Here is a 13221-nt window from a genome sequence, read left to right as displayed (position 1 = left end):
AATGATACGGTTATGATCCATAATAATATTTTTAATTAGTCTATTTTTCGTGGATATTAACTTGCCAGGTCAGTGAGTTATTGTCTTCTCGACATAATTTATATCCAATCACGAAATGTATTATTAACAACGTCGTCATATTAGAAAAGGCTTGATCAGACCGTCTGACCTTTGGAAAGCAATTTTGCAAGGTTCACCTAGATGTGAAGATGGATGACCTCCAACGCGACCGAATAAGGGCTCGGAGAATCGGCACATACTTCTATCATTTTTCTAAATCTTGATGGCAAATCCTTTCGTTTTACATATGCTTGTATTAAAAAGCAACAATCAATATCTGTTTATTAATTTTGCTTGCAGAATTACTTTAGATTGTCAGTGGATTACAGGGAAACGTGTTTCGACGGAACTTTACCCACCGCGGCTCAATTCGACGGAAGCGTATAATTACAATGCTATTGGGTTTTGTATTGCACTCCCATACGCCAACAGGGCTCAGTGATTGGATATATAAAACAAAGCTAAGCCGTTTTAGCCAAGGCAATGTACTCGCTTGGTTAAATAATACCAACTCTAACGAAAGCTAATTTCTCCAGCAACATCCTCGACTGTCTGATGCCGAAAAGAAACTCGACCCAGCCTGGCAATTTCGTTAACAATCATAGTGAATCAATTCAACCCAACATTTTGAAAGTTATAGCTGTCTGGGGTCAACGAGTTGAGGTATATACATGCGTCGCGGATGTCTAACCGAAATCTCCATCTCTATTTTGGTCTGCTTAGCCCATTAAAAATTACCCCTAACAGGAATCGAGTGCCACACTTTACGAACTCTTAAAAATATTGTCTTACAAAAGATAACGAAGGAGAGAAGGCCCGAATCTCACAGATTGAGCGTAGATGAGGAAAACCTCGGTAATTTTATTGTTATATTTTGACACCTATAAATGCACAATATGAACATAAATATATAAAGGTAAACGTAAATTTCTACCTGTAAATGTGAAGCACGTTATTGATAGGTTCGCGCGTGTAGTTTTGTCTGCAAGTGTCTAGCAATTCGTCTTGAGAGATGCACGTCGTTGGGTTTTTGGTATATTTCAAGGCCACTTTGGTACGATCAGGCTATCAGGCCAGCAAAAGAATGCTTTATTGGCAGAATAGTTTTTTATGAAAATGTACTTATGCATAGATCTAACGTAAAGCAGTACACATATTTTGGCTGAGAGTATATTAAAAAAAATGTATCCATTATAATATCCTAATGAGACCATTTCTGTAGGCGTAGATTTAGGCATATGCAACTGCCTAGACACAGGCAGGCCGTACTTCTACAAAATTACTTAATACGCTGTTACGCTTTAGACTAATCTATTGATAAGCCGTTAATCAACACTATTCAACGGCAGGTTCTAGCGCAGTCTAAATTCACTACGGGTAGAACAAAGATAATCCAAAGTAATCCAAATTTCCTGACAACTATATATATATATTAGTTGTCGCTCAATCAAAAATGCGACCTGTCGCTAGAATCAAAGCAGCAAACGCTTATGGGGAAAAAAACAAGACAACAACACGTGACCAATAACAGCAATGTGTACTGATTATGTAAGCCTAGTAGGCCAAGCATCAGTCAATTAGCAAACAGACCTGTGGCCAGCTGCCAAAAGGGAGGTTAAAAAGTTGTTGAATAGTTCAATCAGTCCCGCCAAGGCTAAAAGGGTCGGCTTGTCACCAAACCGCTACTCAGCCATCTAGTCATAGCTGACCGGCTAATGATAATCGGGACGGTTCCCGTGATCCTGTCGTGATATTTCGGACGTTGCTATACCGTTAAAAAGATCCAAAAAACGCGGTAAAGCCGACGTACCGTACGCAGCCACCTTCTGGAAAATTGGCTCCATTTGGCGCAGCATGACTAGCCTCAAACGTGACAAGCCGGCTATCTGTCTGACCGGATGTCCTTTGACCGGTGAAGCTGTTTCTGGTCTTCCTTTCTGTCAACTAAACCAGGATATCAAACGGAGATGTTAGTCAGAGTGTTTCTCGTCTGACAGACAACTGAGGTATATATTAAGATACAGTTTAATCAGAAGCATTCGTTGTCTTGCCCGTCATCGCCCATTCTAGTCAAATATAAATTTGATTCTTTGTCCAACATCCCCACAGTTGCTTTCGCTGTTACGACGTTTTACGTCAGTTGTCTGTACATTACAGGATACATACTCATTGGTATAATATAACTAATCATAGGTCACTGACAGATCAAGTGCAAGATGTGTCATTCAACTTATCATATCCTTTCAGGTCACCGTTGTCATACGGAGGAAAGTGACAGTAGAGTATGTTATGAAGAGGTATTTCAACAGACCAGAGTTCGTTAGGTGAAGCTGGTGTTGGAAGGGGAGAGGTTTATTGGCTATAACGATTGCCGACAAAGAAGGCTGCTTGGTGGGATAGAGAATACCACTGCAGCTTCACCTCTCGTTTGTCTGTATTCCGCCGACGGCGTCGCCACTGCCATTCACCACCTCAACATTTGTTATATCTGCAGATGGCTGAGATTGGTTGGCTCAGAGAGAGTTGACTGTTAGTTCCGCTTCACTACAATACAAAAGTGGGAAAGCTGGCTTACCGATCTACCACGCTGCCACGCAAGAGACGCTGGAACAGCCGAGACAGTCTCTAGCGGTCGCTAATGGAGGTCCTGCAAGCCAAATAGGAAAGCAAGCAAACGCAGCTCGCTTCGTTTAGTCTGTACCGAATATTCGCTGCTAACGTGCGAGGGTGGTGGACGACCAAGAAGGATGAGAAGGTGCCTCAGAGGCCTGGGACCTCTTAGTTGTAGAAAAAAGGTCTAGGGCCGACTGAGGGACTGGCCCAAGTATGGGAGGCAGATTTCCCCTCCGGCAATGAGGATCGCCTGTGACAGCAGAGCGATACCAGCCAGCAAAACGGGGGACAGCCGCGATGGCGACGGCGACAACGACAGCGGCGTTAATTACAGCGCTCCGCCGTACTGGCAGCAGTGGCTGGGTGGCGTAGTAGCTTAGAAATAGCTAACGTTAATGTTGGCTTTTCTCCTGCTTGCCCTCTTGATCTCCCCGGCCGCTTGTCTGTCTATGCTTCTGCTGCGCCCGACTTGGGTAAAGGAACGACCGACGCTCGATGGTCGAGGTTAGAAAAAAGCCTTAGACGACACTTTCGCCTGTCGGACCATCCGGTCCCTAGAGTAAAAGTCACTTCCCGCGAAGCCATACTGGCCTATGGCCTTTTCAAGGCCTCAGACTTTCTGTTCATACACGCACATATAAGGGAAGCTCAAAGTCGAGCCGCCTGCGGAGGCTACATGATACCTGCATGTAGTGACAGTGTTTGCTGTTCCTCCTGCCTCTTTTTGTTGTTCTGGCCCTCTGACCTGATTTGAACTAAGCAGTCGAACCTAGTGATGCGTCTTAGGGACTTAACATCATTGCCGCAGGTAAGCAGTAGTGAAGGAAAGGGTGCAAAAATTGCTCAACATACTTTCTCGTTATTTTATATTGAGCGTAGCCTTATGCATAGCTTCATTTACGTGCTTGGATTATGTAGGAAGCACCTAAGCATCCTCGAGAATACTTCAATTTGACAGAGTTTAAAGGCTGAAGAATAGAATGTATGATAGTGACGCCTACAGAAACCTTAGATTATACAGTTTTACAGCGAACTTTTGCTTTCTTTGAGAGAGAGTGAGCACCCCTTAAGCTGGAGCTTGGTCAACAGAGACAGGAAGCGGGATCCTTGTTAAACGTAACCCTAGTCTTTATAGTGCAGTAAAGTATCCCCAAAATATCTGCGTAGGTAGCTCAGATCCGAACTATAGCTACGCCGCACGTCGTATGAGTGACGTTTACAATAGACAAAAGGGTAAGGTGAAGGTTCAAATCTGAATGGACTATTTTCTCCGACAGCTTCTTATGCAAATAGCAACGAGTACTAATGTGTGGTTGCTTACCAGTTCTTATGGGAATCCGGAAAAAAAGACTAGAAGAAAAGCAGAGAGTAGTCCAAAAGGAATACCACCATCATGCAAAGCTGTAAAAGGGCCTCTGTGTAACACTGGATCACAACGTTGGCATGTTTATGTACCCGTACGTGGCCAGTGAACTGACAAAAGAGGCATGAGCTTAGAGGGGAGTCCAGCGGTTTCGCCTGTGCATCCAAATACATACTCGAAGGAAAACTCAAGATCTATCCGCAGGCGCGTGTCAGCATTCTGTGGGTCGGTGTACGATGCTTGTTAAACAAAAAAAGGTAAGTGAACGCAAGCTGAACCAATTAGCAATTCAGCTGATTATAATGAACCATTACGGGGCGTCATTGCTGCTTAGATCGGCAGGGGTCTTTGATCCTCCTATCGCCTCTTGCCGAAACTTACAGCGCTTTAGGATGATCTTTCCGCTGTGTCCCCTAGGTTGTTGCGGCTAGCGTGACAGTTCTGCAGACCACTTCAATTCTTCACAGACAGACGGGTTAACCGGCCACTCACCCATTGGCCTGCCAGGCGCCACGGTACGCTTGTTGCTACTACTTCTGTCGCTGGATGCTTGCCTCTTACGGCTATAAAACAACTATTACACCAGCCTAGCGCTGGCACAGGGTTGACCCTAAGGCTAGTCGAGTCCTGTACTTTTCCTAAGCTGATTTCTGCTACTCCGCATTACAACGACGTCAAATAGCTAGCGACCATAGCGTAGCACCACTGCTTCCCTGATTCTGTTACTACACCATTGGAAGTACGGTGTCAGTCGCATGCTTATCTCTGACGGGTCTTTCCTCGACCCTAATCCGAAACTATCCATTCATCCAAGGAATTCGCATCATAGTCGTGGCAGTGTTGGTGAAGGGTTACTTACCACTAGCGATGCGCAGGCGTCTACGATAGTTCTGCTGAACCGATGGTATGCGGGTGGGAACATGAAAGCAGGACTAGGGGGCAGCCCGTTTATAGTAAAAGGGAAAGAAGGTTCGTGATGCAGCCGGAAGTGCTGCGGGCTGTTGACATCCGGCGGGGCGCGCGTAGGCAAATTCGAATTTGCTAATGCACTCACACAAAATTGAGTCGTTTCTGCTATTGCGGCTGTCGCTGCTATCGTCAGGCCTTAGCACACCATCGCTCAAACGCGAACAATGGCCGTAGCAGCGGTTGCTGAAATTGCCGTCCCGCGCCAGTGTCGCGTTCCGAGTGATGCCTTCGGCTTTGCCCACTAATGGCTACGTTGCGTTCTACCCATAAACGGATGCCAATCGATCGTAGAGCTGCAAGTGAACTCGAGATGATGTGACAGCTGCAGTGCAGGATATATGTCATCCAGATAAAGGAGAGTGAATTTAATACTTGGATATTCTATGTTGCCTAGTTTACACCATATAAACAGCTCTACGCGTCGGCGGAACCAAACGGCGTAGCCATAACGCTAAAGCCAATCATTCAATGACCCAAGGATCTCTCTTGGACTGGGCGACAGCTTATCACAATTATTGACATATGGTACCATAAAGATGAAATTGAATGCTTAATATTTAAACAACACGCTCGATTTAGAATTATCTAGCCGAACAGAATTGAATTTGTAAAGACTTAGATACCAGCACACTTCTGATATGCAATTTGGTTCTCACTAGGGCTCACTTTGTCGTCGGCCGGAATCTGGTGCAGTCATTTTATTCGTGTAAAAAACTGCGCCCATGAGAAAAATTGCTTCGAGGGTGACGGTTGTGTTTTCAACAAATGACAGTCGTATAACTGGCGTTCCTTCAGGCTGGAGGATTTTTGACGGAACCTACCACTGTATGAAAGCGTGCAAGAAAGAAGAGAGACCCGCTAAAAGATATATCTTGCTGCCAGAAGCTTCTTACTCTTTGTTCGAACTATCCTTTCGCCTTCGATGCACCGCGTACAGGCGCTGCCATTAGATCCCAGCCCTTCTGGTCCTCCCTCTTAGCCCTGTTGCTGTTGCTGCCAAGAAGATTTACAGATCTGTTTAAATCCGCCCCTCAGCTCATCGATTGGACCTCTGTACTAGGGTCCATCGGCTGCACGACTTCTCTAATCCTGAATCACTGTTGATTCCATTTCGTTGCTTTGACGGCAGGCCTTTGCACTTCAACCTTTGCCAGTGACCTAGTACTACGACCAGCAGCCAGCCAAATATCGAACTAATGAAACAGGAAGTCTCCATCGCAAACATCCGCTGACGCCCACCGCAGCTCAACGCCATTAAATAGCATCAGCGTGCACAGCGCGTCGTATTGTAAACGCTTTTCTTGACTATAAGCAATGACACAACGCAACCCCTTCAATGTAAAGTTAGAAATGCGTTACAATACCGACACGGGGCACGTGACACAGACCACCATACGCTTCTTCCTATTTCCAACGCCATTCATCTTACCCAGTCAGAGTAGCATACATTAATTGCCGACTCTAACAAACACCCGACAAAAACCCACAAAATACTGTAGAGTTGCGATGCTGCTGCGATCGTCGGCTAATGGCCAACAGACGAAACTTTACCGCAGTGACACGGCTGGACTTACTCGCAGCCAAGCAGCAGTACATATACAATCCACAGGAAAAGCACAAAGCTTCCTTTTCCTTTCATTAGATGTAGATATTTAGATGTGGATGAGGATAGATCATCCTCCTAAAAGAAATCTCCTAAGAGACTGATCATTTAGAGCTGAGCTCATTAGAGGCAAGAAAAAAGCTCTAAAGAGAAAACAACCTTCTGCCCAAAACTAGCGCTCTCCTGGCGGACAGCTGCAGGAGAGGTGGAGATAGCAGAAGGGTCAGATGCACGCTCGTCATTAATCGGTGAATAGGCTGTCCGTTCCATGGATGTTCTATACACGCTCTTCTTGTTAGGACCGAGTCGGAGTCCGATTATGTCTTTGACGTTTCAGCTTGGACTATTCCCTCGCCTAGGCGAGAGAGAAGTACATCTCGTTGCCAGCTGCGAATGCACGGAACTATAGCTTTCGCTGGCGTTAATCTGATTATCTTCTTTTTCCTTAACGGGTGTGTTTGCAGGCGTCACTGAAAAATTCGTAAGAGCAAAGCCGGAATCGGTAGCTTGTGTCGGGAAGACTTACAAATTTATCACAACGTGATAAGTAGCAATGAAAAATGTATTTTTGATCATCCGTCTGCTAGGTGTACAGCTAGAAGAGTTGAACTTATAGAAAAAAAAACAACACTGTTAAACTTAGGGGAAACAAAACGTTGAAGCCTTCTTGAGAAAATTGGAAAACTCAAGCTTCTGGGTTACTTCTTGAATCACATATATCATACATTCAGACATATATCAGTACACGCCTTACTTCCTAACGTGGACGCCTTTAAAATACCCGTGTCAGCTCGCAAAGCAACGGAAGTGGGGAAGAGCTACAATGAATATACACTGCCGAAGTTCATGTGTCGATTTCTGAACCCGTAGAAAACGACACTAAAAAAGATTCGACACCCAAAGAGGAGCCCAAAAAGAACAGGGTGTCAAATTATGAAGGTCTGTGGCGGGGTTTCATGAGCGCTCCTAACGGCCCACGCTTCTGAAACTTCACGTTAATATTAAAGACGTGGTTGACACGGCACAAACCTCATGGTTGGGACTAGAAGCTATCGTCGGAAAAAAACCCAAGAGGCCTTGTTTTTCTTATCATTTATTGGCCTCGATTGCTGCCCCTTCCTACACTATTGACCGCAGAATTCAGTTGTTGTTTAGCGGACCGATCTGCTGCTAGCAGCATATCAACTAGCACAGCTGATTTTGGCAGTTTTTCCAAATTAATATTCAGTTGCTCTATACCACACGCGAATCTGGTTTCTACATGCGATCTGGTTCTGTAAAAAGGCGGAAATAAAGTAGAATAATGGACCGGCACACGTCCGATATTCAATTGTATGAGCAATATCGAGATGTGATCGAGAATATATTCTGGGTAGAAAAATCTAGCAGCTGCATCTTGTACGCGGAGACCTAATATGACCGACTTTCCAATAGAACGTTGCGATGGGTCCGATTTTTACGATAAGGAACAATCTCGAGGGCAATGCACGTACCGCCAGGTTTTTGTGCAGGCTTGCTCCAAATTATATTATTAATGACTATTGACGTTTGAATGAAAGGAAAGAATGGTTCGTGCACTTTCATGCAGGAACACACAGGTCGAAATAAAAAAAAAAATTGCCGAGACGTTATCAAGCAGTTGTTATTAAGCTGCTGAATGTTAGAGCCGTTAGTGTAACGGCAATCGACACGTCGTCGTTCCTGTTAACATACAGCCTCTTTCGAGCAAAGGGGCAGATAAGCATCGTACTTCTATGATCGTGGTCGCTTCTATTTCTACAGATACTTTACTTTTCCTGTGATCACGCAGTACCACAGCGCAAGGTACAGGTGAACTGGATAACACGCTATTGACTGCACAGCCCAGAAATCGCTCTACGTTTCAATACGCTGACGTTAGTCTTGCCCCGACTGCAATACCCGATACTGTACCAAGGAGGTGCTATATGCAGCTAATGCATGCTACGTAGGCGGGGTAGCCTTAACTAAAATATGTAGATACGGTGTCCTTGAAACGTTGCTATCCCTTTAATTGGTCCTTACGGGTTAGTGGGGCGAATGCGCGGTACAGCTCGACACCCCGTAAAGACCCCCGATGCGCCTTTGACTTGAAGAAAAGTCAGAGATTTCGTTGAGCTTGAAGTCAGAGAAGCCCCGAGAGAAATGAGAAACGGTAAATGGTGAATAACAGTGAGATACAGAAGAAGAGAAAGTTTGCCTCGCCTGTCTAGAATGACCGAAGTACAGTGGGCGTGACGCATCGACGACTTGAACTTTATCCAAAGACAACACAATGTTTCACATCACCGTACATTATGGAGCGTCTTTGGGTGTCCTATGTTCCATAAACAGTGACCATAATGTTAAAAACGCGCACGTTCTTTGCGTGTATGGCTACTTGTGTGTCACCACGGATTCGAAAGGACGAGTATCGACAAAATCAAGCAGCGACTCTGTTTTATGGCTCACTTTTGGCATGCCTGGGGATTACACTGAGAAAGTTAATATAGAGGCAGCAGCCAGACCACTCAAATCAAAAAGCGATTTGCATTTTCGGAGTTCTTTTTTCCCCTAGACGTCGCGCCTGCTGCAGGATCTTCTTGTTCGTTTCCCTCCGACCAACCGTTACCGTTAGAATTTGATCAACGGTTCCCGAGGTTCACCATGGAGCCTTGGGAGCTAAGAAAGAATTTCGACTTCGATAATCCATATTCGCATAAATTGTGATCTTACGCGTCATACTACCGTTGGGTGCTCTGCTCAGCTTGGCCCTCTCAAACGACACAAGTAGCCTTTAAAAAAGAGACCCTTTGCGCGATCTTCGATAGACTTCTCTTGGAAGGCAGTGTGCGGTTGATCTTCTCTTCTCCGAGATACCCTAGTCAAAAGTAGAGAGGAATTTAACTATTTCTAGCTGCAGCTAGTTAGCCAACCTTTGAGCTGTGCCACTCCTTGTCACTTACCCGCAAAAAACATCACATTAGTGAATCAACCCTACAGCAACGACTACGTAGTGAACAGAAATCTACTACTCCTAGAGCTGGCAGGTGACCAGTGCGTGATTCGTCTCCCTCCTAGCTATTATGCAAGGTGGAGTCATTTCTCGTAGCAGGTCGCGAGAAACGGACGGGCCGCCCGATCGCTTGGAGTGTTACAAAGCACTACCTGCCTTTGGTTGCTTGATTTACAAGCAGGTTTCTGGGTCGCCAGTATTGGGTGTATTCGCATCGCAGTTTCGCATCGAGTTGGTAAAAGGTAACTGTCAAACTCGGGAGTACTATAGCCGAACAAACGATTTATTCAGCAAGAATGCCACGAAACAAACGACAAAGCTATTTTTCGAAAGGCGTAAACATCACCTAAAACAACTCGGATAGACTCATTCCAAAAAAGGCTAATACTCTATATTCTGCTTACACTCACATGCCGTAAACCTAGAAGTTCGGAAAGCAGGCTGGTCATTAAATTGGAAGGAGTGAAGCCAGCTAAAGGAAACTAGTTCATGTAAATATGTATATAAGAAGCTGCTATTCTATTATGTACCTATAATGTACCCCTTTCTGGGTAATTCGTTATACTTACATTATCGGTAGCCAGCGTTAGGTTAAGCTTATTTTTATCCTTGGACCTCCACAGTTTGAATCCAGCAGACAATCGAATCTTCGAAGTGCATCCGGGACCAACCTCATCGTCATCTTCATTCGTTACCAACAACTGCTTGTTTTCAACATGCAAGGTTGAAATCGTAGAGGAATTTGGCATCACCATGATGGTTGTAGCGATCATAGAGTCTGTTGTTGTGCTAGAGCGAGCCGCACTCGAGTCGGGTCCAGTCGTTTTTGGAGAAACGTGTGAGTCGTCGCTGGTCAAATGGGCTGAGCCTACTGTTGTTACACCAGCAGCCGAACTGATCTCGGCAGTCGCTGCCGTCGTGATCACCAGTTTGTCCTCCTTATCAGTTACAGCCTTTTTGGTAAATAAGGTTTTCTTCTCGGAAAACTTGCTCGCCTTCTTAGCGTACATGGATATCTTGTCTTTCATAGGTTTTGTAGCCTCCGTAGTAGTCTGGATAACTGGATTTATACTCGACGTTGACGACGTTGTCGATAGAACTCCCGCCCCGGCCGCTGTTCCCCCTTCCGCCACTCTCGTGTTGTCCTTTTCTAGCGTAGTTGTGGGAGCCTCGGTATGGGTAGAGTCCAACTGCGACTGTAATGAAGAAGGCGATATTTTAAAGTCTGATCTTCCCTCCGACTGTTCGACAACCTCCTCAATTTGTCGAGCCGACTGTTGCACGAGCTTCTCTGTATTTACATAGCTTCTCTCTGCTGCTGCGGCGACGGCTTCTGTCTCCGGCACGGGAGCAGAGGTTGGATTCGTTAGTAGTACTGAGCCGTCAATGCGGCCAGCCGTTATCATGGCACAGCTCATTGCCAAGAGGCAGGCCGCTACAAGCACTACGGAGCTCATGAATTGCCTCATATCGAGTCCACGAAATAACCACATAGTTCGCTTAGATCAGTCCATCTTATGAACACATAATCCTCAGTCTTCGACTAGGTGCCGCTACACACCAGTAGTTAGCACAATGTTACACAACGAGACTCAACCAAACCTGAAAAAAACACGTTGTCTAATTCGCGTCCTTAGTTCATGTAACTCTCTGCACTACAGAAAGCTTCCTCTCCAATTTTTGCTTTGGCTCCTTCCGACGTAAAAAACGTCCCAAAACGGAGAGTTCACATACGTGCCTAACCACAGAATCCTGGAGAAGTCCCGACCACGACTGCAGAATTACACGAGAACCCGGTGAAATAGGAAGAAGCCCTATGCTACATGATCTATCTCGCCGTTTTAAATGCGGCGTGTCTCCTCGTATCCTGCACCAAAATAATAGCAGTGTCCTTGTATTCCTTCGTCTTTTCAAGGATGTGTCGATAGCACCTTCTTACGCTAATAGGCCGAGTTACAGCAGCATCAGAGGAGCACAAGCACGTAAGCACACGGAGGAATTTATCGCTAGAGGCCGTGGCGTGTCCGTCGGGCGCGAAGGGCGCACTTCGGAGTGAGTGTATAGAGAGAAGGCGGGTAGCGATGGTGGTCTAGGAGGAGTTGGTGTCTTGTGTCAAACAGTAGGGGAGAGGTTCGGAGGGAGGATGGAAATGAGGAATTCCCTTTCCCATCCGACTCCACATAGCATAGCACGACACTACTGCTACAACTTCCACCACATCCTTGATAATACCCCCTTTTTGCCCGCTATAGAATAAGGTAAGCACGAATGGCACGCAGGAAAAATCTTTCCCTTGAACGGACGCACCACTGGAAGGCCTTTAAACGGGCGGTTCCATCGATGTGAAGATTAGAGATATGCGTGTATGATCAGTGTTGCACACATACACTTTGATGTATGAAGAATTAAACGAACATATGAGACTAGGCGATAGGCGCCGACAAACTACTCGACTGATAACATGAATGTCGTCTAAGAGTCGTCAAGGTTACATTGGTTCGTACCAAAAAAACGTGTTTAACACTGTATAACACTTGATATTAGAATGGTAACCGGCAACCAGCTTGAATATAATACTAATTACTAAGAAGTTTCAAGGCTGATAAGCAATAGTAAATCACTCAAGTAGACATCCACTTGGTGATTTTAGAAGCGGTTTATTCTAAAGGATACCTATTCATGGGTCCATTGTATGATAAAACGAGGCACTATTCGATGCAAATTAGATTCAATCGCTAACTGGCCTGTCTGAAGTTTCATTGCATTAGCCATTTGCGCTTGACTCATTATACATGGACACTATTGCAATTCGTACATGTAATGTTACCCTATATTATGCGAAAATTGTCTTAGCTTGAGACATCTATTTTAATAGACTTCTGCCTTAGCAAAGATAATTTTCTTCTCGTCCGAAAACTGTCTGACTAAGACACATTCGTTATGGTATCGTGATTTTTTTTGGTCTGCGACAATTGCCATAGTAAAACAGCTAGAAAATCATATATTGTGAGAAAGTACACGTTTCCAGATCGCATATACTTTCGGTCGAGTAAACGCGCCCTAAGGATATACAGAGTACACGTTTCGGATTTCATGCCATAGATTTATTGTATGGCTTGTCGCATCAGTAGTTTGAAATAGGAGCCAATTTTCCGCATAAGCGCTGTCGTACGCTGCCCGAATTAACAGCGAAGAAGGGGAAATAGATTAGCTGCAAACTTTCAGGCCTGCATCGTATAATTTTCGTCTTCTCGTCGAATAATCGTCGTCTCAGCCGTGCGTAGTGTCCTATTGAAGGGATATTACAAACGTTGTTATACCGATTGCTCACTTCTTTGTTTTATCTTATTTTGTAGTATCGCCTTTTCTGTTCATTCATGTCGTTGCTGTAGACGCCGGCTCTACTAGTTGTCCAGCCTACTTTATTCGGATGACTTGCAAGGCTTCGTTTCGTCATAATACCGTAAAGTACTTCACTTCAGGCGACCGTTGATATATGGAGTATGCCTGCTTTTCAATGGTATAAAAACCACGCGCCCACACTAATCGTGGGAATTAATTTTTTTCAAGTCTGGAGAATTTCTTTCTTCTTTCAGTAAA

General features: G+C 45.0%; 2 protein-coding genes across 5 annotated transcripts in view; one reads left to right on the top strand and one right to left on the bottom strand.

Annotated features, from left to right (window-relative positions):
• LOC111254723 (uncharacterized) overlaps positions 1 to 11695 on the bottom strand; it is a 43517-nt gene extending 31822 nt beyond the window's left edge. For 2 of the 4 annotated variants that reach the window (XM_022815872.2, XM_022815877.2), the window contains exon 1: positions 10191 to 11695. In XM_022815872.2, the coding sequence (XP_022671607.1) occupies positions 10191 to 11114 (924 nt within the window). In that variant the 5' untranslated portion in view covers positions 11115 to 11695. The remainder of the gene's footprint in view (positions 1 to 10190) is intronic. The other 2 variants (XM_022815884.2, XM_022815893.2) reach the window with 2 other exon arrangements.
• Schip1 (Schwannomin interacting protein 1) overlaps positions 1 to 13221 on the top strand; it is a 140620-nt gene that overhangs the window by 4785 nt on the left and 122614 nt on the right. The window lies entirely within an intron of this gene.

This window comes from Varroa destructor, unplaced genomic scaffold, assembly GCF_002443255.2.
Source record: "Varroa destructor unplaced genomic scaffold, Vdes_3.0 BEIS01000001.1, whole genome shotgun sequence".
Taxonomy (NCBI): domain Eukaryota; kingdom Metazoa; phylum Arthropoda; class Arachnida; order Mesostigmata; family Varroidae; genus Varroa; species Varroa destructor.
Note: the sequence above shows the minus strand (reverse complement) of the source record. Positions and strands in the feature narration are given on the sequence as shown.